At 27.7% G+C, this 20,687-nt stretch overlaps 5 protein-coding genes across 9 annotated transcripts; 2 read left to right on the top strand and 3 right to left on the bottom strand.

Moving 5' to 3' along the window:
* The first annotated feature begins 234 nt into the window (after positions 1-234).
* On the top strand, positions 235-3,530 carry Rnb (BTB/POZ domain-containing protein Rnb). The gene is given in 6 exon segments (XM_015330483.2): positions 235-614; positions 743-963; positions 1,059-1,534; positions 1,537-1,956; positions 2,075-2,336; positions 2,434-3,530. Coding segments are annotated over 6 exon segments (2,568 nt in total). The 5' UTR covers positions 235-359; the 3' UTR covers positions 3,368-3,530.
* sad (Cytochrome P450 family protein sad) lies at positions 2,831-10,273 on the bottom strand. 5 transcript variants are annotated; one of them, XM_089173929.1, is made up of 8 exons: positions 7,358-10,273; positions 5,947-7,275; positions 5,533-5,723; positions 5,118-5,452; positions 4,784-5,008; positions 4,407-4,619; positions 4,184-4,300; positions 2,831-2,969 (listed from the first exon to the last, which is right to left on the bottom strand). In XM_089173929.1, exons 2-8 carry the CDS (start codon positions 6,435-6,437, stop codon positions 2,943-2,945), a joined length of 1,599 nt encoding a protein of 532 aa, XP_089030055.1. In that variant the 5' UTR covers positions 6,438-7,275; positions 7,358-10,273; the 3' UTR covers positions 2,831-2,942. The 5 variants fall into 5 exon arrangements, with proteins under 5 accessions (XP_089030055.1, XP_089030056.1, XP_089030058.1 ...); XM_089173930.1 differs by having other exon boundaries at positions 8,325-10,273; XM_089173932.1 differs by lacking the exon at positions 2,831-2,969 and having other exon boundaries at positions 4,141-4,300; positions 4,407-4,468; positions 4,540-4,619; positions 5,947-10,273.
* Positions 10,274-10,665: 392 nt separating this feature from the next.
* Positions 10,666-12,758, top strand: LOC107071466 (transmembrane protein 120 homolog). The gene is made up of 6 exons (XM_015330496.2): positions 10,666-10,904; positions 11,213-11,331; positions 11,447-11,605; positions 11,705-11,797; positions 11,895-12,112; positions 12,197-12,758. The coding sequence occupies exons 1-6, from the start codon at positions 10,836-10,838 to the stop codon at positions 12,604-12,606; spliced, it is 1,068 nt and encodes a 355-aa protein (XP_015185982.1). The 5' UTR covers positions 10,666-10,835; the 3' UTR covers positions 12,607-12,758.
* Positions 12,759-12,906: 148 nt separating this feature from the next.
* LOC107071465 (putative cytochrome P450 301a1, mitochondrial) lies at positions 12,907-17,830 on the bottom strand. Its single transcript, XM_089173933.1, is given in 12 exon segments — positions 12,907-13,691; positions 14,205-14,402; positions 14,518-14,596; positions 14,696-14,865; positions 14,958-15,117; positions 15,233-15,338; positions 15,341-15,427; positions 15,506-15,582; positions 15,738-15,854; positions 16,393-16,639; positions 16,737-16,948; positions 17,209-17,830. Coding segments are annotated over 12 exon segments (1,578 nt in total). The 5' UTR covers positions 17,226-17,830; the 3' UTR covers positions 12,907-13,583.
* A 125-nt stretch (positions 17,831-17,955) lies between these two features.
* LOC107071467 (RNA-binding protein 28-like) lies at positions 17,956-20,658 on the bottom strand. Its single transcript, XM_015330498.2, has 8 exons — positions 20,321-20,658; positions 19,923-20,245; positions 19,514-19,841; positions 19,255-19,423; positions 18,946-19,163; positions 18,701-18,850; positions 18,272-18,625; positions 17,956-18,173 (listed from the first exon to the last, which is right to left on the bottom strand). Exons 1-8 carry the CDS (start codon positions 20,420-20,422, stop codon positions 18,042-18,044), a joined length of 1,776 nt encoding a protein of 591 aa, XP_015185984.2. The 5' UTR covers positions 20,423-20,658; the 3' UTR covers positions 17,956-18,041.
* Between the last annotated feature and the right edge of the window lie 29 nt (positions 20,659-20,687).

The raw sequence follows: 20,687 nt of genomic DNA, 5'->3' as shown, positions 1-20,687 counted from the left end.
TTAAATAATTCGAAGTATTTGTACAGCGCCACGTTGTATCGATTTTAGGTACTACGAAAAAATGGAGGTTATTTTGAAAAGATAGTAAGAAAATAAAAGTAATAATTATAAAAAACTTTAAAATTTATAAAAGAAACAATGAATAACAGATGATTATGATTTTTGCATGTATAAAAAAATCAAATAAAGCTTGATAATCGTCGAATTGTGTTGAAAAAGAAAAATCTTATTACTTTCGTTTTTGACAGGTGCTGTACCCACTCTAGCATTTGTCAATCTGCAACACTGTAACTATTTTGAGGTTATGTATTATCTATAAGAAGTACAATTTTATATAAATTTAAAGGTATTTTCATAAAATGTCATCACCAAATGAAAAATCAGATCTTTCACTTCTTATAGAATTATCAAAGTACTTAAAAGTTAATTCCAAAAGTGGTATCACTAATTGTTTGGCACGATTGAAAACGGACTCCAAATGCTATAGACAATTTGTTAAAGATGGAGGTCTTACTATTTTGATTAAATTATTAAGGTCTCAAGATTTAAAAATTTTAAATATGACGTTAAGTTTATTAGCAAATGCATGCTTAATTTCTGATGCTAGAGAAGAGGTAAACATTGTTTCATATATTTTAAACATAATTTTAAATATCATATATATTATAATTTCATAGAACAATGTAACTTTGCTTACTTAATTTATTTATTTATTTATTTACTTTTTTCTATGTTATTTCAGGTTAAAGGAACTAGAATAGGATATTATATAATTTGCATAATGAAAAAATTAAAATCGGATAGCGCTATTCAATGTCGTGCTTGTAGATTAATTGGTAATCTAAGCGAATGCAGTTGGCATGCTAAAAGTTTGTACGAAGCTGGTTCGATACAGGAACTTTCTAAATTATTACAATCTAAAACGAATACTCAAACTTATCTAATGGTAATCAGAGCAATAAGGTAAATAATTTTAGTTGAATCTAATTGCAATGTAAAAACATTACACATTATTTTACCAAGATATTAATATTATTAATTTGTTCTGTTTGTTATAGAAATATTTGGAGTATGCACGAAGGTTGTAGAGAAGACGTATTAGATGCTGGTATAATTAAAAATATAACAGGCTTATTAATAATAGCTAATAACAAAGCTATTGTAAGTACAAAATATACAGAATTAGTAGAAGTATGTTTAAAAGCCATGTGTGCATTTCTTATCTGTCTGGAACCTCGTTGTGGAATACAAATGCAAGGAGAAAAAGATTTAGAAGGATACAAATGCATCGTCGACGGTTGTAGTAGAAATAATAAATTAGCTATTAAATGCCTTTGTAATCTTAGCCAAATAGCAGAATGTCGTCCTAATCTTGGATCTTCAGGAGCGATAGAAATTTTAATATCTTTAATGGAGAAACATTCAAAAGTTCCCAAAGAATTATTAGCCAGTTTATGTATGTTTTGTCGAGAATCGGTTAATCGTGCTAAAATTAGAAATAATTCTGGCTTGGAACTCATACTCACGTTTTTAAAAAAAACGAAATGGAACAATATCATCCTACGTTATTACTCGCTCTTGCGCAATTTATATACGACGATCAAAGTATTTTAATAATGATTAATAATGGATTATTTGACGTGCTAAACGTTAAATTAAAGAAAATGGTTGAAAATGCATTGGAAAATAGAAAAGAACAAGAAATATCTACGAAACGAAATTATTTGTCGTCTTCGGATAGAAAAATCAGTTTTAAATATTTAAAATCAGAGATAGGACGATTCAGCGTAGATTATCCTAAAGACGATTGGAGTCCGTGTAGTTCGACAAGTTTTTTCTCATCTCCTTCTAGTACACCACCATTACCATTTTATGATTCTGCGGAAACAGATGAAAATGCAGAAGATAATTATAGTCCTGTTTGTAGTGATACAGAATGGGAAAATTATGATGAAGGTATATACATATATATATATATATTAATACTTTGACCAAGATTTTGTTATCTCTTAATTTAGAATTTCTTTTAAAAATATTATGTAATAATGTACAATTAACGTTTTATCTTATACAGAACCACAAGAAGAGGTTGAATCTTTAAAAAGCTGTAAATCGTTACCAATCGAAGATGATGAATCTCGTGACTCAGGAACATTTCACAAGTTTACTTCTTCCGAATACACAAGTGCATGGACTTTAGCTTTATTAAACAGATTGAGTCTGCTTAGTGAACCTATAGAAAAATTAGTTGATCCTAAGACAATTGGACCATTATCTTCGTACATTCGATATTCAAAAAATTATAAAGCTTCTAAAATACTTACAAGAATATTAAGGTAAATAAGAAGATTATTAATATTATTTAATAAAATTGATAAACGATAGATAAGGTAATAGGTGTTTAAACGTTTTCTCTTTGTTTCTTCTTTTTAGAAATAGCGCGTATTTAATTCCATTGGTCAAACAAGGTTTTGCTTTCGAAGCGCAAACTTTATATGGCTCGGAATATTACACTCGACAGCTGTGTGCTTTAGGAGAAACCGGAGGGATCATAGGAGAGCTTACTTCTATATTAATACGTGGGGAGGATCCTCACAAGACAATGGTCGCTATATCAATACCTTTTATAATTAAGTCTAAAACTCATTTAAAATTTTTATTAAACAATAATGGTGGTTTAAAATTAATATTAAATATATTAAATGATAGAGAACACGCTTTAAACGATAATGCTGTCTGGTCAATTTGCCAATTGGCAAATACATTACAAATTCGCCCTGAATTCAACGACAAGGGTTTAATACCAGATACGGTTACAACCGATTATCCGAAACTTTACGAAAGTCTTCCAAAGCCGTCAATTGTTACATTTGAATTAGACGATGGTTCAACAGTTGACGCATGTAGAAAAACCTTATGTCAAAAGTCAGATGCTTTTTCTGCTATGCTCGAAGGAAATTTTTCTGAATCTGGAAAAAGACGCGTTAAATTGAAAAATACATCGAAGGAAGGACTAAACGTATTAATTTCAGTTATGAACGGTGCTACTTTGGAAAATACGACTATAGAATCACTTTTAGATGCTGCCTTATTAGCAGATAAATTTTTAATGTCTGATATTACGGATACTTTAACGGCAAGTTCAATAGCTATGCTTAGCCATGAAAATTTCAGTCGAGCATGGAATTGGGCTAGAAATAATTCTTGTTACGAACTTAAAACTTGTTGCGTCAAAAGATTTCTATCGACGAAAATGTCTATGACTGAAAGGATCCAAGCATTTCGTGAATTTTCCAATGAAAATACTTTTCCTGAATTTTTGGATGATATCAAAGAAATTATTAATAGTTATTTGTGCCAACCTTAATTTAATTCATTGTAATTAAGCCTAATTGTGATATGGTATAAATATATTAATCGTATATATGTATATGTGTATGTATTATGTACACACACACAAACATATATATATAAAATTATTGTTTTATATAATAATAACATAAAATATATAATAATTTGGAACTTGGACATATTTATCATGCACATTAATTAATAATCATATTGAAAGAAAAAAAAAAGATAACCAAGGTCTTAATGTTAAGTGCTTCGTCATGTATGATACAATTGTGTACACAAGAAAATGAAGAAGGAAAATAATAATTATCAATTTTTAATTCTTACGATAAGAGAAAGAAGGCTTCAAGTTAATAAAAAAAAAAAAATTGTTAGATTGAGAAGGAAATAGTAATATAGGAGAAAAACAGGTTGTTTTTTTTTTTACATTCCTTGGTGTATTTAAGATTTTAATATATAGTATATATATATATATATTATATTTAATAAAATTTTTAAAATTGTACACATTTTTTTTATATATAACTTGCAGCATTCTTTATCAATTATTTAAATAATAATTTCATCTTGTGAATTGTATATACAAAATAATATGAGATTGTAAATAATCGTCTTTTCTCTTTTAATAATCATCCGAATTTAAATGGCAATGTAAGATTTAACTTTACGTCTTAATGAAAAAAGGCGATAAAAAAAAATATTATATATACATACATATATATATATGTATATATATATATATATGTAATATGTAAAAAGTTACTATAAAAAAAAATTTGTCTACGATTCATCATCGACATTATCCTTAATTTATTCTCTACTATCTTACCGTAAAATTTCTCTTAATTAATTTAAGCTTTATTGGTTTAGATGGTACAGATATCAAGTGCAATACCAATTTCACTTCGTCTTTATTCATACATTTTATTTTGAAAGTACGAACAAGCTGTAAATAAAAAAAAAAAAAAAAAGAAAACAACAAGATTTATTAGATATTTGAAATATTTGAATAGAATAATTTATGTTTGAAAAGAAAAACAAAAAATGATTACCTCGGCCAATACAAGAGATATTTGAATTTCAGCGAGTTTACGACCTACGCAACTTCTTGCTCCTAAAGCAAATGGTATATTAGCATGAGGATTAACCACGTCCTGATAATTACCATTTTCTGTTCGTATCCACCTTTCTGGATAAAATTCGTTCGGTCGTGGAAAATTAATAGGATCTCTGCTACTCGAATACAATGAAAGTAAAATTAATTCCTGTATAACAAAAAAAGAAGAGAAAAAAAAAGAAAAATTCATTGATTCAATATTGTTGTAGTCATTCAATTAAATTAATTCATTTTCTTGTAATCATCAATATGCATGTAAATACTATCAATGATATTACTGGAAAAACAAACGTATTAAAATTTGATAATTACCCCTTTAGGTACAAAATATCCACCAATGACATTATCCTCTGGCAAATATCTCGTAATAAATGGAGCTATTGGGTATAGCCTAAGGGTTTCCTTGATAACTCCTTTTATCAATGAATTACGTAATATTTCCTTGGATGATAAATTCTTAATAGATTCGTACAACTTGTCTTGCAATTTGGTATCATTACCAAGTAAAAATAGCATCCATTGAGTTGAGAAAGCTGTCTGAAAATAAAATGAAAACAAGTTGAATGTTAACATTGACCTGAACGATTAATAACAAGTAATCAAATGAACATGTCACTGATTTAATATTTGTAATAAAAGAAAATACCGTATCTCCAGCTGCAATAATAAAGTCAGTGACTATCCTAACAAGATCATCGTCCCGAATTCCTTCGTTCATCATCGTCTGCAGTAGACCATCACCACCAAGGTGAACCATTTCCGGTACCAATGTTCGAACGATACTTAATGCCGAATCTGCAGACTCAACGAATTTATTCCAGGAAGGTAGTCTCAAGGTTTTTGCTAATTTTGCCGGTAATACTGATAACTCAGCTGTATATTCGAATATTTTGTGCAATGATTTAGCTAAGTTTTCCGAATGACGTGATATTACTGGTTTATGTTGATGCCATGTAGATCCCATTAAAGTTGCCAACATTGCTATTTTGTATGGGAATATGTTTCATTGAAAATAATTCACAAAATATTCGTCGAAATATATAATTGTTATTAAATATTACCTTCGATTGACCATTGATATAGTTGAGTTTCCAATTGGGATAACGTATCATCACTATTACGTTGAATTATCCATTTTTCTACTAATCCCTCAGCAGCCTTTTGGCATGGACCAACAAACATGTCCGTTGGGTCTGATAACAGCATCACCTTGTTTAATATTCGCCGATATTGTAACCATTCTTCTCCGTTCCTACGAAATAATATTGTTTATTTAATTCAATTACATTTTATGTTAAATCTATGAAAAATAGGATTAAGGATATAATTCATCAGTATTATTATATTGTATATAAGAATATAATTATGTTAAGTATCACGTAACTCTATTAATTTTATATTGTAATAAATTTCTTTTACATTAATATAAATAATAATGTAATGATTAAAAAAAGGAAGAAGAAAAATTGACTTACATGAAAAGCAATCCTCGTTCCAAAGATCTAAGCTCATTATAAAGAATCCAAGCCTCCGGAAGAAAGTGTTTAGGCGTTGGTCCTTCGAGCCTAAAAATTCTTCGAAATTCTTGGGGTGAATTAACAAAAACTGCCATTACCGGGCCAATACGTTCTCTATAAATCGGTCCTAATTCTTTATGCCTACGATCAACGTATTCGTGAAGCATCTTAGCACCACCGGTATTTAAAAATTCAAATATCGTACCAAATAACGGGAAACCTTTGGGTTTCGGTGGTTCCCTTAAAATAACTGCCGAATTTGTTGTAACCGAAGTTACATATTTTCTTTCGACATAAGACTTTCCCGATGATATGTCCGATTTCTTTTTGATGTCCATTTTATTTTTATCATTTACGTTACCATTGACGAAAAGTTTTTTGCGCGACATAGAAGCCGCGTTAAACAAAGATGGACGAGATCTTTTCAAACTCGACCATAACGTACGCATTCTCGATAATAAATATATTCTTTTAATGAGAGAAAAGGACAAGAAGAAATAAAGGAATATAAAAAAAGGACGATTTTACGAAACGTTCGAATATATAATCCTCTCGTATTAACTTGGCGAATAATTTTATGTCTGGCGAAATTGGAAACGACGATCAAATTCAAACGATCATGTTTTAACAACGATCACGTTTTCTCTGACCACCTCTCCTATTTCAATCTTCTTATATCTCTTACTAATTCCTTTTTTCTTTTATTTTTCTTATTTTATCTTATTTATATTTTATTTATATCATATTAATTCATTTGCATACGACCATTGAATGAATCCAATGTTATATGTTCTATTGGAATCTTTCATTCAAAATCTATTTATATTCGATTCATTTAAAATACTAATAACGATACAAAATGGCGTTACTCTTCTTCTTCTTCTTCTTCTTCTCCTTTTTTTTCTTCTTCTTCTTCTTCTTTCTTTTCTTTTCTTTTTTTCTTCTATAAACGTAAATAATTCAAAACGGAACCGGTTAACGCACAGTGCGTGAATGTGCGCGCTGCAGTTGTTGTTTGCTGTTCTTATTCTCGTCTTATTTCTTTCTTTCTTTCTATTTCTTTTCTTTTCTTTTCTTTTTTTCTTTATTTATCTCCTTTTCTTCTTCTCCGTTTCTTCTTTAGTTTTCGTTTATTTTGTATAAATTTTAATAATAATACAAAACAAAAAATGGAAACCGCACAGTGCGTGAATTATTCGCGCTACAGTTGTTGTGTTGATTTACTGTTCTTATTCTCGTCTTTATATATCTTCTCCTTCTTCCCTGGTTCTTTAAATTTATATTTTTCTACAATAAATCTTAATAATAATTAAATTAACAAAAATAAAAAGAAGATCGTTTTAGAGACACACACACATAGACAACATACGCGCAGAGTGCATGAAAGGTTGCGCGCGCGCGTGCTGCAATTCGCGGCTGAATGTCGAGACCGGAAATCGGACCGGAAAGCGGCGCGTCGCCGGCTACCAATCAGAATTATTCTTCTTAGCTTCGCGCCTCAAGATCCGAATACCGTTGTTGAACTATGCCGTTATCTAGAGAAGCCCGTTTACTTTATCCACAACCCCCTTCCACTATCTTTTTATTCTTCTTCTTCTTCTTCTTCCTCTTCTTCTTCTTCTTTTTCATAAACGAGAATAACGAAGAATTCTTCCTCTTCCTCTTCCTCTTCCTTTCTTCTTTTTCGATCAACCAACTTCTCTTGACTACTTTGTTAATATAATTTTATAAAATACCTTTAACGCACAAAGCACAATTTTATTTCACACTAGCAACACGCGACGACTATGATGACGATGATGATGATGATGATGATGATGACCAAGTGGAGAAGAAGAAGAAGAAGAAGAAGAAGAAGAAGAAGAGGAAAAGAAGAACAATGTCGACAACGTTATCGTCGATCGAACAACTCAACCCGTCTTCTTTTCTTATCGTTCACGCGTCGTTGAATCTCCTGCACACATTTACGTTTCTTTTCCTTCTTTCTTACTCGTTCGTATTCGAAATATAAACTGCAGTTGTTTCTTTATTTTTCTTTCTTTACTAACAGCATGTATTTATATTCTAACTCGTATTTTATTTGTTTATATCCTAACGAAGGAAACTAGATCTTTTTAAATACTTATCATTGTTCCCGCCATTTTATTTCTCCCACCTCCATGCTAATTCATTCACTTATTCATTCACTAATTCATAATTGTTTTATTCAGGTGTATATTATCAACTAATTCTCTATTCAATTATAAAACGCACCACCACCTACTTATGCTTGTTTTTAGTTAAAAAAAAAAAAAAAAAAGAAAAGAAAAAAATGCACGTTTGGTTTAACTTCTTACATATATGTTTTAATGCGTGTTTATTTGTTTTATATATGGTGGGTGTATATGTAGGATACTTTCTCATGCTCGGGTTGTCGCTAACTGGAGAACCCAACGACCGAGACTGCTTGAAGTTTAACAGTTTCGAACATTTTTCAATCTCTTACTCGAGTCTCTTCAAACTCCGACAGAGAGAAAGAGAGAGAAAAGCAGAGTGGGGATTCCTTTCTGTTCTATACAAGTCTCTTTAATTATAGAAACTGTCAAAGTATTTGACAAAATAATGCATTCGACATTTCCTTTATTTCTTCTAATCGTCCAACGATTGTATCAATTATTATAACACATAATAAATAGAAAACGATTCATTTTACTCGATAATCTAATTAATTATATTATCAAATATATTTGTATAATTTATCGGATAAATTAGTTCTTTTCCAAAACGAAATAAAAAAAGAAAAAAAATAGATCAAATCAATTTGTTCAACTTTAGTTAGGACGATTTTAAAATTGTTTTTTGATCCTTTATCAAAAAAATGTGGAAATTCGTAGAAAATAAATTCTATAATTACATGTATGTATGTGTATAAGGAATGATTTAAAACTGGCGGTAAATAAAATCTATACCTATATATATGTATGATGATACTATAGATAAAAAGGGTAAAGAAATCTACTTTTAAAGTCTGATAGGATTCACAGACTTTGAACGGTACACGATAATATCCACTATAAATAATGCAATAGACGTACCAATCAATCTGGAATATCTATTTCTTGTATTTAATGTCATACCAATGATATTTTGGTGAGATTAAAAATCCAACTTCCGATGAAATAACATTGAACTCTTAAACGCATTAGATAAATCTTACAATTTTCTTTCCTTCGTTAGAATATTTTTCTTTATAATAATCTAATAATTATATCAGTTATTACGATAAATGTTGAAATAGTATAAAAACAAGAAGAAAGTGCTTTCTTTTTTTTTTTTAAATGATATTATCAATGCTATACTATGCAAGAGAATGTTTGTCATTTAAACAATATTTATATACATATATATATATTTATTACGATCCATGTGAAAATGGTTGAAGAAAAATATTTTCAATCTGAAATTCAAATCTTTCGAATCTTTCTTCTTTTTCCTCTACTATCTCGGAAGGAATATAAATAAGAAGAGTAGTAGTATACTAATGCAAATCATCTTTTTTCCATTCCAAATCGTGGTGGAACGTGCTTGGTCAAGGACCGCTGAAAAATTCTGACCGTTTTAAGTTGTTTTTCGTTATACGTACGCATATATATATATATCTATATATATAAATATTTTTTCTTTTAAATTATTATTATTATTATTATATTGATTTGCTTTGAATGTTCGTAATCGATTTATTTCCCTAATCGTCACGAATTTTTTGAACAATTTTTATTAATATCTTGCTCAAAAAAATTCCTTTCGAAATATAACAAATATTTATTGATTATTTTTAAATATAAATAAATCACACACACACACAAATATTATTTATATTACATATTGAATAAATACGCTAACGAAAACTACATGTACGAACATTTATCATTATCAAACGTGACCTTGTATCGTGACTATTTAATTATTAAAAATAATCTTACAAAGACAAATTTAGTAAATCGAAACAATGTATGATAAAAAAAAAAAATCAAATGAAATGAAAAGATAAAGATACTTGTGAAATGATTGAAATAAATCATCGTCATATTCATCGAACACTCGTCAACGATAAAAGAAATTTCGTACGTATCTTATATTATTTTTTTTCTTCTTCTTCTTCTTCTTTTTTCTTGTTTTGAAGAAAAACAGAAAGATAAAAAAAAAAAGGTATCCTTCAAATTTCTTGCATACCGGAAGATGGCGCTTTTCCGTAATTGCATACACTTTCTTTTTTTTTCTATTTCCACATTCGAGAAAGCGACGATGCCGGCGCCATCTATGCAACCTTTAGAGAATTAACGTTGCACTTCAGTGACGTATCAAGATATTCTGGTGCCTCCCTCTTGTGAATTTTCTTCTAACGCCATGAGTTTGTACTTTTTCTTTCTTCTTTCTCCTTTCTTTTATTTCTTTCTCTCTCAATTACGGTAGAAATGACAAATCCTAAAGGAAAGTATATGAAAGAGTTAAAAAATCAATTGTATCATGTAAATAAATTAAATTATTTTTATTCGTAGTAATTATAATCGTAATATTTTATTTACAAATTTAAATTGTTTATCTAATGTTGATTAAATCGATCGAAAAGACTGAAGATAACGATATACCCGATATCATAGAACATACGATAGTGATTGCATGTCTCGACAGTGTTCTATGGTTATTCATTGACGACCATTCTACACGAGGAGACGATATTTAAGATAAATATTATTCAACATTTTTCATACAAAAGATTTATTTTTTATTTCAATACTTATAAATAATAAATCATTTCATCCAAAGTATAGAAAGAAAAATATATAAATAACAAACGACCAAAAAAAATGGACACTGACGTTGAATCTTGCTTAAAAGATTGGAATGACTTGGCACGAGATTATAAGGAGTTGGAGGTAAAAAAAAAAGAAAAATCAAAGAAAAATCTAACTGAAATAATCGGGGAAGGAGGGTGAAAATATTCAACTTTTATTTTTCGCTTTTTCTACTTCAATAATATTCTTTTTGTCGCAAAAGAAAGATAGGTTAAGTTGTTTATTTCTTTGACAAATTGCATTTAAATATTCAAATATAATGTATGAAAAAACAATTAACAAGTATTTTATTAATGTTTATGAACAAACTTATGTGAACTTTGAAAGCTATCGATTTTTCTACCTTTTTTTTATCTTTCTTATTATTTATATTATTTCTTCTATTACAGGTACTAAATAGAGAATATCTTGCTAAATTGGATGAAGTTAGAGAGTTACAAGCAAAATGTGTTAAAGGAATTTCTCATCAAAGATATAGAATGAATATTATTTCTAAATCTTTAAAACAGTAAGTTTTTATTATAATGAAAAAGATATGTTTGGTATTATTCTATTGCTTACACTAAAACATTATATAATACACATATATACATATATATATATCTTTGTGTACATTTATTTAGGCTTCATGACAGAAGTACAAAAATGACGTTAGATAAAGATATGATGAGAAGAGATCAACAATTACACGAAATGGAACAAACTTTACCAAAACCAAATGGTGTATATCTTCAAATTATACTAGGCAGTGTTAATGTTTCTATATTGAACAAGAATGATAAGTAAGATTTCTACTTTATCTTTTTTTCCTTATACAATAATATCAGTTTAATTATAAAATTGGAAACTAATGGATCAATTTATTTTGTTTGTCTTCTCAGATTTAAATACAAGGATGAATATGAAAAATTTAAATTAGTATTATCTGTAATTGGTTTTGTGCTATCTGTTTTAAATCTTTTTACTAATGTAAGGTAAGATATATACATATATATACATATATATACATTTATATCAATTATTAACGAATTCTAATGATTTCTATAACATAATATTTGAATATTATTTTAGAACATTGGAACTGAGTTTGATGTTCCTTCTAGTCTGGTATTATTGCACATTAACAATAAGAGAAAGTATTCTTAAAGTAAATGGATCTAGAATTAAAGGCTGGTGGCGATTTCATCACTTTCTCTCTACTGTAGTGTCGGCTGTTTTATTAGTGTGGCCAAATACAGGTGCTTGGTATGCATTTCGTGGTCAATTTATCTGGTTCAATGTATATATTAGTAAGTATTCATTCTAATATCTTGAATGATTTTAATGAATTTCTTTTTAATTATCGATACTTTCATAAATATTCATATTTTTAGGTATAGTACAATATCTACAATTTCGTTATCAACGGGGTGTACTTTATCGTTTAAAAGCATTAGGTGAAAGACATAATATGGATATTACCATTGAAGGTTTTCATTCTTGGATGTGGCGTGGACTATCGTTTCTCCTTCCATTCCTATTTGTTGGATACTTTTTCCAACTTTATAACGCTTATATATTATATGTTTTAATATCACATCCGGAAGCTACTTGGCACGTTTCGGTTCTCAGTGTTATGTTCTTGATATTATTCTTAGGAAACGTCACTACAACTGTCATGGTCATTCCACAAAAATTAAGGGAACAGGTTAAGGATCATCTTCCCGGTGTATTTACTAATAAATCTGATCGCAGAAAGGATATCGTCAAGGAGGAAATTAAAAATGATGATAAAAGTGATTAAAAAGGACATTGATCAATCTATAATATCGATCAAAAACAAATAACAGTGATTTTGTTCATTTATTTATATATATATATATACATACATATATATAAATCAAATGATATTTGCATAATTAAATAATAATTAAATAAGTCTCGATAAAAAAAAAATAGGCGAGTGCTCACATCATCTTAACTAAAATTAGATTTGTACGAAAGAATTTCTATTTGATAATATTATATTTGATCCCTCCTCCCTTCCTATTTAGAAAAATCATTTTAAATAGATGCATTTTGTCATGATTTTGTTTCCGTGATACTTTATACTTTATACACTAAATTCTAATATTGAAAATATGATTTTTTTTAAACAAAAAACATTATATAATTATATAGAATTACTTATTCAATAAGTAATACATGTATATTACTTCATTTACACGCACACAAGTTCGTCAATTTAGTATCAATTATGCTTGGTAAAACTAGCATTACTATGATTTATAAATTTCTGTGATTAATTATTATTAATATCAAATTATTTGGGACAATTCGTAAATATGAATTGATTTATTTTTAATGTATTTATTATAATCTATGTATATAAATATAAATAAAACTACCAACGTAACTCATACGCCTACACACATATAATCAATTTTATCTAAACATTATTTTACATGCTATAATAAATATATGTAATTATATACTGCAAATACTATTATCTATATTTGAAATATTATATTTATTTTATCTGAAATATCAAATTTAATAATAAATAAGAATTTCTTTTTCTTTTGTCAAATAAATATCTAATTTATATGTAAGACTAATAAGATAATATAATTAATATTAATAATTAATATTTATATATACAATCATATAAATAGAATAAAGAATTTATTTAATATGTTTATTAATAATTTTGCCTAAACTTTTTCTATACTTGGGTGTATCGAAAGTTGCCTATCTCAAGGAGGGGGAGAATAAATCTATTTATCTATTAATAAATGTTAATTTTAGTGGTCCTTTAGGCGTGTACATTGGATCAATATAATAATCTAATTTTTCATGATGATATTCTATTTTGTAATATTGTAAAATCTGAAATAAAAGAATAATCTTAAACTTACCTAAACTATTCATTTGAATAAATAATAATTTAAATTTGTAATAGATGTAATGTTAAGTGATCATTTACTTGTTAGATAAACGAAATATTTCCTATATTATAATAAAATAATAATGAAAATAATAAAATGGTCGAAGAAATGTTATTATTGTTTGTGTTCGTTAAGCGTAACCATCGGAAAGTTAACTACTATGAATATCTTGTGAGCACCAAGCGTATCTTCGCATAAATGTCCTTATTCGTGTAGTCAATTTCTCTTTCAATTGCTATTTAACGACGTAAAAATACTACGGTCTCTCATTTTTTTCATTAGAAAAATAAAAGTCAAATTTGAAATAATTTTATAAATTTCTTTGTTTTTTTTTGTTTTTTTAGGAAGAGACTATTATCTGCTAGAAAAGATAATAAACGTGCCTTCCTCTTCATTTAGCACAGTCTTTTAAACTACTCAAATAAGACAATAGTATAATATTTTTGGAACTCACCTTACTGATTACAATAATCATTTCCAATTCAGCAAATCGTCGCCCAAGACACATACGCTTACCATAGCCAAAAGGAAGTGACGCAAATGCATGAAGTACACCGTTATCTTGTAACCATCTCTCAGGAATGAATTCTTTACTACTTGGAAAATATTTGTCTAGATTGCTTATAACGTAATGTTGAAAAACAACTTGCACCTGTATACATATGTATATCCATATACATGAAAACACATTTGATATTTAACATATAATTTAATTGGACAGTGAAATATTTAAAAATAAAATGTGTATACAAAACAAATTTTCTTACCCCTTTCGGTACATTATAACCACTAATAACTGTATCTTTAGTCATACATCTTCCATTTCCAATAACAACAGGATACATCCTAATTAAAATAAACAAATTATTAAATAGATTCAATAATGATTATATTAAATATTAGATAATTAAGCATTCAATTATTACTGTATAGAAAAATAAAAACCTCAAAGTTTCTTTAATACAAGCTTTCAAATATTTCAAATTTTCTAAGTGTACTGCTTCCATTGGTGCATCCCTCGATGGTAATATGTTGCATATTTCTTTGTAAGCTAGATCTTGTTTTTCTGGATGCGTTGCCAATTGATATAATACCGATCCCACAGAATTTGAAGTCTTTAGAAAAATGTTACAAATAAATATCGTTTGATAATAAAATTATTATACAGATATATGTATACACATACAAACTTATTATACATACTTACAGTATCTATACCAACTAGGAATAAATCAAGTGCTAAAACTGTTGCTAATTTCGAATTTCCTTCTAAAGACAAAACTCTTTCCAACAAAGATAATTCTTTGGTAGAATTTGGAGAGTTGTTCCAGTTTGATAAAGCAGCATTCGTATATTTTGATGTAATTCTACATAACATAGAAATACATTAGGAATAATACAAAATATATTTATTTATTTCATTATATTTGTAAATTAATGAAATTTCTTGTTTCTTTAATATACGTAGTTTTCAATACAAACCGTACAATAGTATCGAGTGCATTAATATATTTTTTCCAAGTGGGTGTATTAAAAATCCTCCAGAAAGGTATTTTGAGTTCCAGAATACCGACGTTTTTAAAAATGTAACTACTGCATTTATTAATTCTTGTGTTTCGAGATTAGCATTGTTATCTAAACAACCTAAACGAACGTCCAATGCAACTCGTGCGATAGCTGTTAATTAGATTCTATATTGTTCAGTCTACTTTTAGAAAGAAATAATAATAATAACATAAGTATATATACGCTTACACTCAAGAGACCATTTGTGTATCTCATTTAAAAAATCATCAGGTACTTCATTATTCAAATTCTTTATACTTTCTATCCTGCAATATAATATCAGAATTAATTATACAAAATTATGTCAACTTTAAAAAAATTGAATAGAATGAAGATATATGAGTAATAAAAATAATAAGAATAGAAAGAGGAAAAAAGAAAAGAATATAACTGAAAAAGGAAAGGCATTCTGTAATTATACCTTCTGAGGAATGAACGACTTGCTTCCTCAATTGCACCGACATACATTTTTGCTGTTCGTGGTTGAAGCATTACTTGTTGTACTTTGCTACGAAAATGATACCAACTCTCTCCATGACTGAATAACAGATACGAAACGTTAGAACTTTAATGGAAAAATAAATTATGTGTTTAGCAATTAGAAAACATTATATTTTCTTTGTTTCTTCGCTATTTTTATTACGAAATATATGTTGATGTGAACTCGTATTAGATAATGCATTTTATGGATCATAAAACTTGCGTTCTCTTTTATGAGAATTTAATACATATCTTACACCATAGATTTCACCGGATTGTTATCTAACGAATACTTTACTTATACGTTCCTGTAAAACCTAATGTATAATATTTCATTGGATTGTTACGTAAACTTTCTTACAATATGCTTTTAGAATATTATAATGTATGTAATTCATGTGTATTAGAAATGATATACTTTCTAAGTAAAGATAATTATTATGATGACTCCGGTTTCTTTATGAAAAAGTTTTTTTTGTCAGTGAAAGTGTTACTTACTGTTTGATCTTTCTAAATTGGCGCTAAAACTTAAATGACGTCGATTTAATTTTGGCACCAATTTCATTTGAGTAAAATAATAATAGATAATTACTTACACAGCAATAACACCAGCGTCATTATCGAAGAATTCTTTTCTTAATATATGTTTATAATAATTAAGAGAAGGCATGGATGGTCGATGAGGCATTTTATCTTCTTGTCGAAAAATTCGTTCAATTTCGTTTGCATCGTATACAAATACCATATCCGGTCTACCAAGTAAATTTTCAATCTTAACAATATCTCCATATTGTTCGTATAATCTTTTGGAAACTTTATCCACCGATTGTATTTGAAAATCACCTGAAATTTGTTAAACCAAATTAAAATAATGTTTTCACATTTGTGGACAAAATATTCTAATGGTATTATTATAAGACTATTGTTTATATAATCTTACCTATGTAAGGAATAAAACGCCATGTATTTCCTAAAATAGGAATTGGTTTTGGTCCAGGTATTTCCGCATATGGACGACAACTTGGGCATTCGTGTTTTTCAACTGTGGTTGCCAAAGTTTCTAAAGTTCTACATAATGTGTGTTGATCATTTTGATTATGTTTCGAATATCTTAGAAAAAAGGCAGAGATAAGCTTCTGCGAAGAATGAATTCTATAATTCAAAGAAACATTAAAAATGTTATTTATTGTACACAATATTGTTCAAATTTAATTATATTAAAAAGAAACATCAAGAGTCACATCAAAATTTCAGTTATTTGTAAATTTAAAAGTTCACAACGTAGAAAGAAATAATCGAAATATCGAAATTGTAAATAACGCGGGAAAATTCAAATTCTTTCTTCTGACAATCATTCAAATGTTCAAGTAACTTTAATAGTTCGAATTTTAATTTTTCTTTTGTAAACTTACCTAAACGAAGCTAACATTTTTTAGAAAGTTTATTAATGATAATAATTAATTACTTATACAATCACATCCGACACATTATTAACTGTTTTATCTAATTGTAAGTAAAAAAAAACAATGAATTACATAAAAGACTTAAAAAAAAAAATAAAATAAAATCAGAAAGTGGAGAAGCACTCACGTTAAGCGTTCGAGAATTATAACTCTTATAAATCTATCTGGGAAAATATATGGCTCGACAAAGCAGAGAGAGAGCAGTTGGGAGAAGGAAACATAGAGTAGGGATAGATTATGCGTATCGCATTATAAGGTATCTTTAATGAAGTCCCTTCATTTTAAGCATCGAATTAAACATCAATTGAAGAATAGAAAAAAACCCACATAACACGAAAAGTTTGGAAATCTTTCAGAAATCTTGCAGGCATCATTATAAAATATTTTTAAAAATATTCATAAAAGATTTTACAAAAATATTTTACTGATAGAGTAAAAGTACAGTACTTGTAGAAAGATTTTTTAGAAACCTTTTTGAAAGATTTCAAACTTCCTAAGAAATGATTTAGAAAGATTTTATGCTATGTAGGTTAAGCCTTCCCTTTTTTAGGGAATCAATTATGTTGGTATCTTCAAATATAAAAAAGAAAAATATTGTTATCTGCTGGTAATAATTATATTCTCATATAACATAACTTATATTCTTGTTCTTCCATTTTTTACAGGATTCGCTCAAGTTTGTTTACGTCAATAATATATAATATGAGATATTTATTAAAAAGAATAGACAATACATAGAGATGTCTATTAATTATTTAATATTAAAACATATAAATATGTATTTACGTCGATGACGTTTCGTACCATTTTGATGGATTGGTTGGACCTATTGCTAATAATTTATTTTTATAACTGTGAACAAGTTTATTAAAGTTTGCATTTTCTGCATCCCTTTTTTTGGCAGATTTTTTAAACTAGAAAAAAAAGAAGACCAATTTTATTAAAAACATATCACTAGTGTAAAAAATAAAAAATATATATATATATATAAATATAAAAGAGGATTTGTTACTTTTACATCTTTCTTCACTTTTTCTATTTTCATTTTTCTGCTTTGTTGATCGTGTTTAACTGCCTTTTTTTCCTTCTTCGTTACTTTTTTATGCAGAATAGCTTGATTTTTTAAATTAAACCTTGATCTGATCTTTGTTTGTCCAGGTTTACTTTGATTACCAGTGAAAGTTTTTTCTTCTTTCTCAACTTTTCTTTCTGACTTAGCTTGGACTATTTTTTGCTCCACTGATTCTTTTGGAATGATTTTTTTATTTCCTGAGTAAAGAGGACTTCGTGCTAAATTTTTTTCTGTTCTCCTTTGTTTCGTATTTACCATAATACGATTTTCTATGGAAAATGCAACTATTGGTCTCTAATAAAAAATCGTACGATTAAACATAGGAAAAAATGTTCAATTTAGTGAAATGATTAATTTATCTAAGTTTACCTTGTATGGTGTAAAAATCTTAGGGTTATTATTTATAGCTCGTAAAGCTCTTAGAGCATCTTCGTGTTTTGTAAATGTTACAAATCCAAATTCTTTGGATTTACCTACACCGTTTGCATCAATATTTTTTAAATCACGCATAACTTTTGCCTAAAAATGTATATAGATATGAAAATATTGTAAAATATAAAACGATTTTTATGTTTTACAAGAAATGAAATAAAATATAAACATGTATAATATACTTCTCTAATGATCGCCGTAGGTCCACCATATTTTTTAAAAATTAACCTAAGTTTCGCATCATCTAGTGAAGCTGGCAAATTCTGAACAACTAAACGTATTCTTGAAACAAACATATTTAAATTACGTAATATCTGAGATTTCCAACGTTCAAGTTGTAATCGTTTAGCCATATCTGTAGCTGATACGCCTACTGCAGCTGGGCTTCCAGCTGTTATTACTGAAAATATTATGATTTTCATATTAATAATATTCCATTATCTTTTATACATTTTTTTACTTAAATATAAATATATTTATATGTGTTGTACCTCCTTCTTTAACAAGATATAAATTTCTCGTATCTCTTTCTTTTTTATTCTTTAAATTATTTTTATCCATAATACATTTTTTACTTAATGCCTTGTAAGGTTCAAGAATTTCATCTTGTAAACGTAGTTCAGTCCCTGCTGATAAACATTTTTCAGTATCTTCTATATTCTGAAGAAAAACGTTAATCTCATTTTATTTATTATAATTTTTTTAAATTAATGATTCAGTAATTAGAATAAATATAAATCTATCTATTACCTTGAATTTTACAAATGCTGTACCTCTGGAATGTTCAGTCATACGGTCTATGCATATTAGAGCATAGTAAACTGGACCGAACCTTTCTTCCATAAATTTTTTGAGTTCATTATTTGTCGTCGAGAATGGTACGTTTTTTAAAAATATGGTTTTACCATCTTCAACATCATTAGACTCACGTTTGAAATTTTGTCTCCTAATTAATTCTTTGTCGTCTGCTTCTTCTTCTTCTTCTTCTTCTTCAGACATTTCTTCAGTAACTTTCTCATCTTTTATATCTTCTTCTTTTGATAAATCTTGTATATCCTCTTGGTTTTTGTCAGTCGATCTATAAATTTCAATTGATAATTGGTAATATATATTTTTTAAGTAATATATTTGTAAAAGAGTTAATTTTTTCATTACTTACAAACTTATATAATCGTTTTTAGAATCATCATTCTGATTTTCTTCGCATTCCATCTTTATTTCAACATCAACATTATCTTCCTTTATATTTCCTGGGTTATTTTTATCTTTTTTATACTTACTTTTTGGTATCGCCCAATCAACCACGATGGATCTACCTTGAAGTATCTTCATGTTTGCATGATGTATTGCTTTCGCTGCACTTTGTACATGATCAAATTGTACAAAACCACAACCAACAGATTTTCCATTTTTCTCTAATATCTTTACTTCTTCAATTTTACCATACTCATTAAAATATTCTTTTAAATTATCCTCTGTGAGCTATACAATAACAACAAATATTTAAAATTAAGAAAATAAATTTGATATGTTTAATAATACAATAAAACCACTTACTTGAAATGGCAGATTTCTTATTATTATCCTTGCTCTCTTCTTACGAACATTTTCTTTATAAATTTGTTTATTTTTTAACGAATGTATATTTTTCCTTTCCATAATTTAGAATGTATCTTAAGAAAACTAGTATTTGAGGTTAGGTACACTTATATGAATAGATTATGCAATTTCTGTTTAGTTGAAATAATATACTTGTTAAAAATATAAAAATATCAGAGTTTTTAAAGGTTTTTATATAGTTCTTATAATTAAATTAGATAATATTTTGTATGTTTTTAATTGTATATAAAATTTATAATAAAAACACGTGTAGATACTTCTATAAATGTAGTTTTCATGCGTACGCACGTTTTCATGTTCGCGC

The sequence above is a fragment of the Polistes dominula genome, unplaced genomic scaffold, assembly GCF_049000335.1.
Source record: "Polistes dominula isolate Pdom_NZ unplaced genomic scaffold, Pdom_raw_medaka contig_75, whole genome shotgun sequence".
In the NCBI taxonomy this organism is placed as follows: domain Eukaryota; kingdom Metazoa; phylum Arthropoda; class Insecta; order Hymenoptera; family Vespidae; genus Polistes; species Polistes dominula.
Note: the sequence above shows the minus strand (reverse complement) of the source record. Positions and strands in the feature narration are given on the sequence as shown.

Excerpts from the sequence above, each read along its gene's own strand:
- sad (XM_089173929.1), bottom strand. The coding sequence starts at position 6,437 with ATGCGTACGTTATGGTCGAGTTTGAAAAGATCTCGTCCATCTTTGTTT. Across the intron at positions 5,724-5,946 it reads GAACGAGGATTGCTTTTCAT|GAACGGAGAAGAATGGTTAC; the intron begins GTAAGTCAATTT and ends ATTATTTCGTAG. Across the intron at positions 2,970-4,183 it reads TAATTAAGAGAAATTTTACG|ATTCAGAAAAATTTCCTTCG; the intron begins GTAAGATAGTAG and ends GTCTTTTTCCAG.
- LOC107071466 (XM_015330496.2), top strand. The coding sequence starts at position 10,836 with ATGGACACTGACGTTGAATCTTGCTTAAAAGATTGGAATGACTTGGCA. Across the intron at positions 10,905-11,212 it reads GAGATTATAAGGAGTTGGAG|GTACTAAATAGAGAATATCT; the intron begins GTAAAAAAAAAA and ends CTTCTATTACAG. Across the intron at positions 11,332-11,446 it reads ATTTCTAAATCTTTAAAACA|GCTTCATGACAGAAGTACAA; the intron begins GTAAGTTTTTAT and ends ACATTTATTTAG.
- LOC107071467 (XM_015330498.2), bottom strand. The coding sequence starts at position 20,422 with ATGGAAAGGAAAAATATACATTCGTTAAAAAATAAACAAATTTATAAA. Across the intron at positions 19,164-19,254 it reads ATATCTTGTTAAAGAAGGAG|TAATAACAGCTGGAAGCCCA; the intron begins GTACAACACATA and ends TAATATTTTCAG. Across the intron at positions 18,174-18,271 it reads AAGTGAAGAAAGATGTAAAA|TTTAAAAAATCTGCCAAAAA; the intron begins GTAACAAATCCT and ends TTTTTTTTCTAG.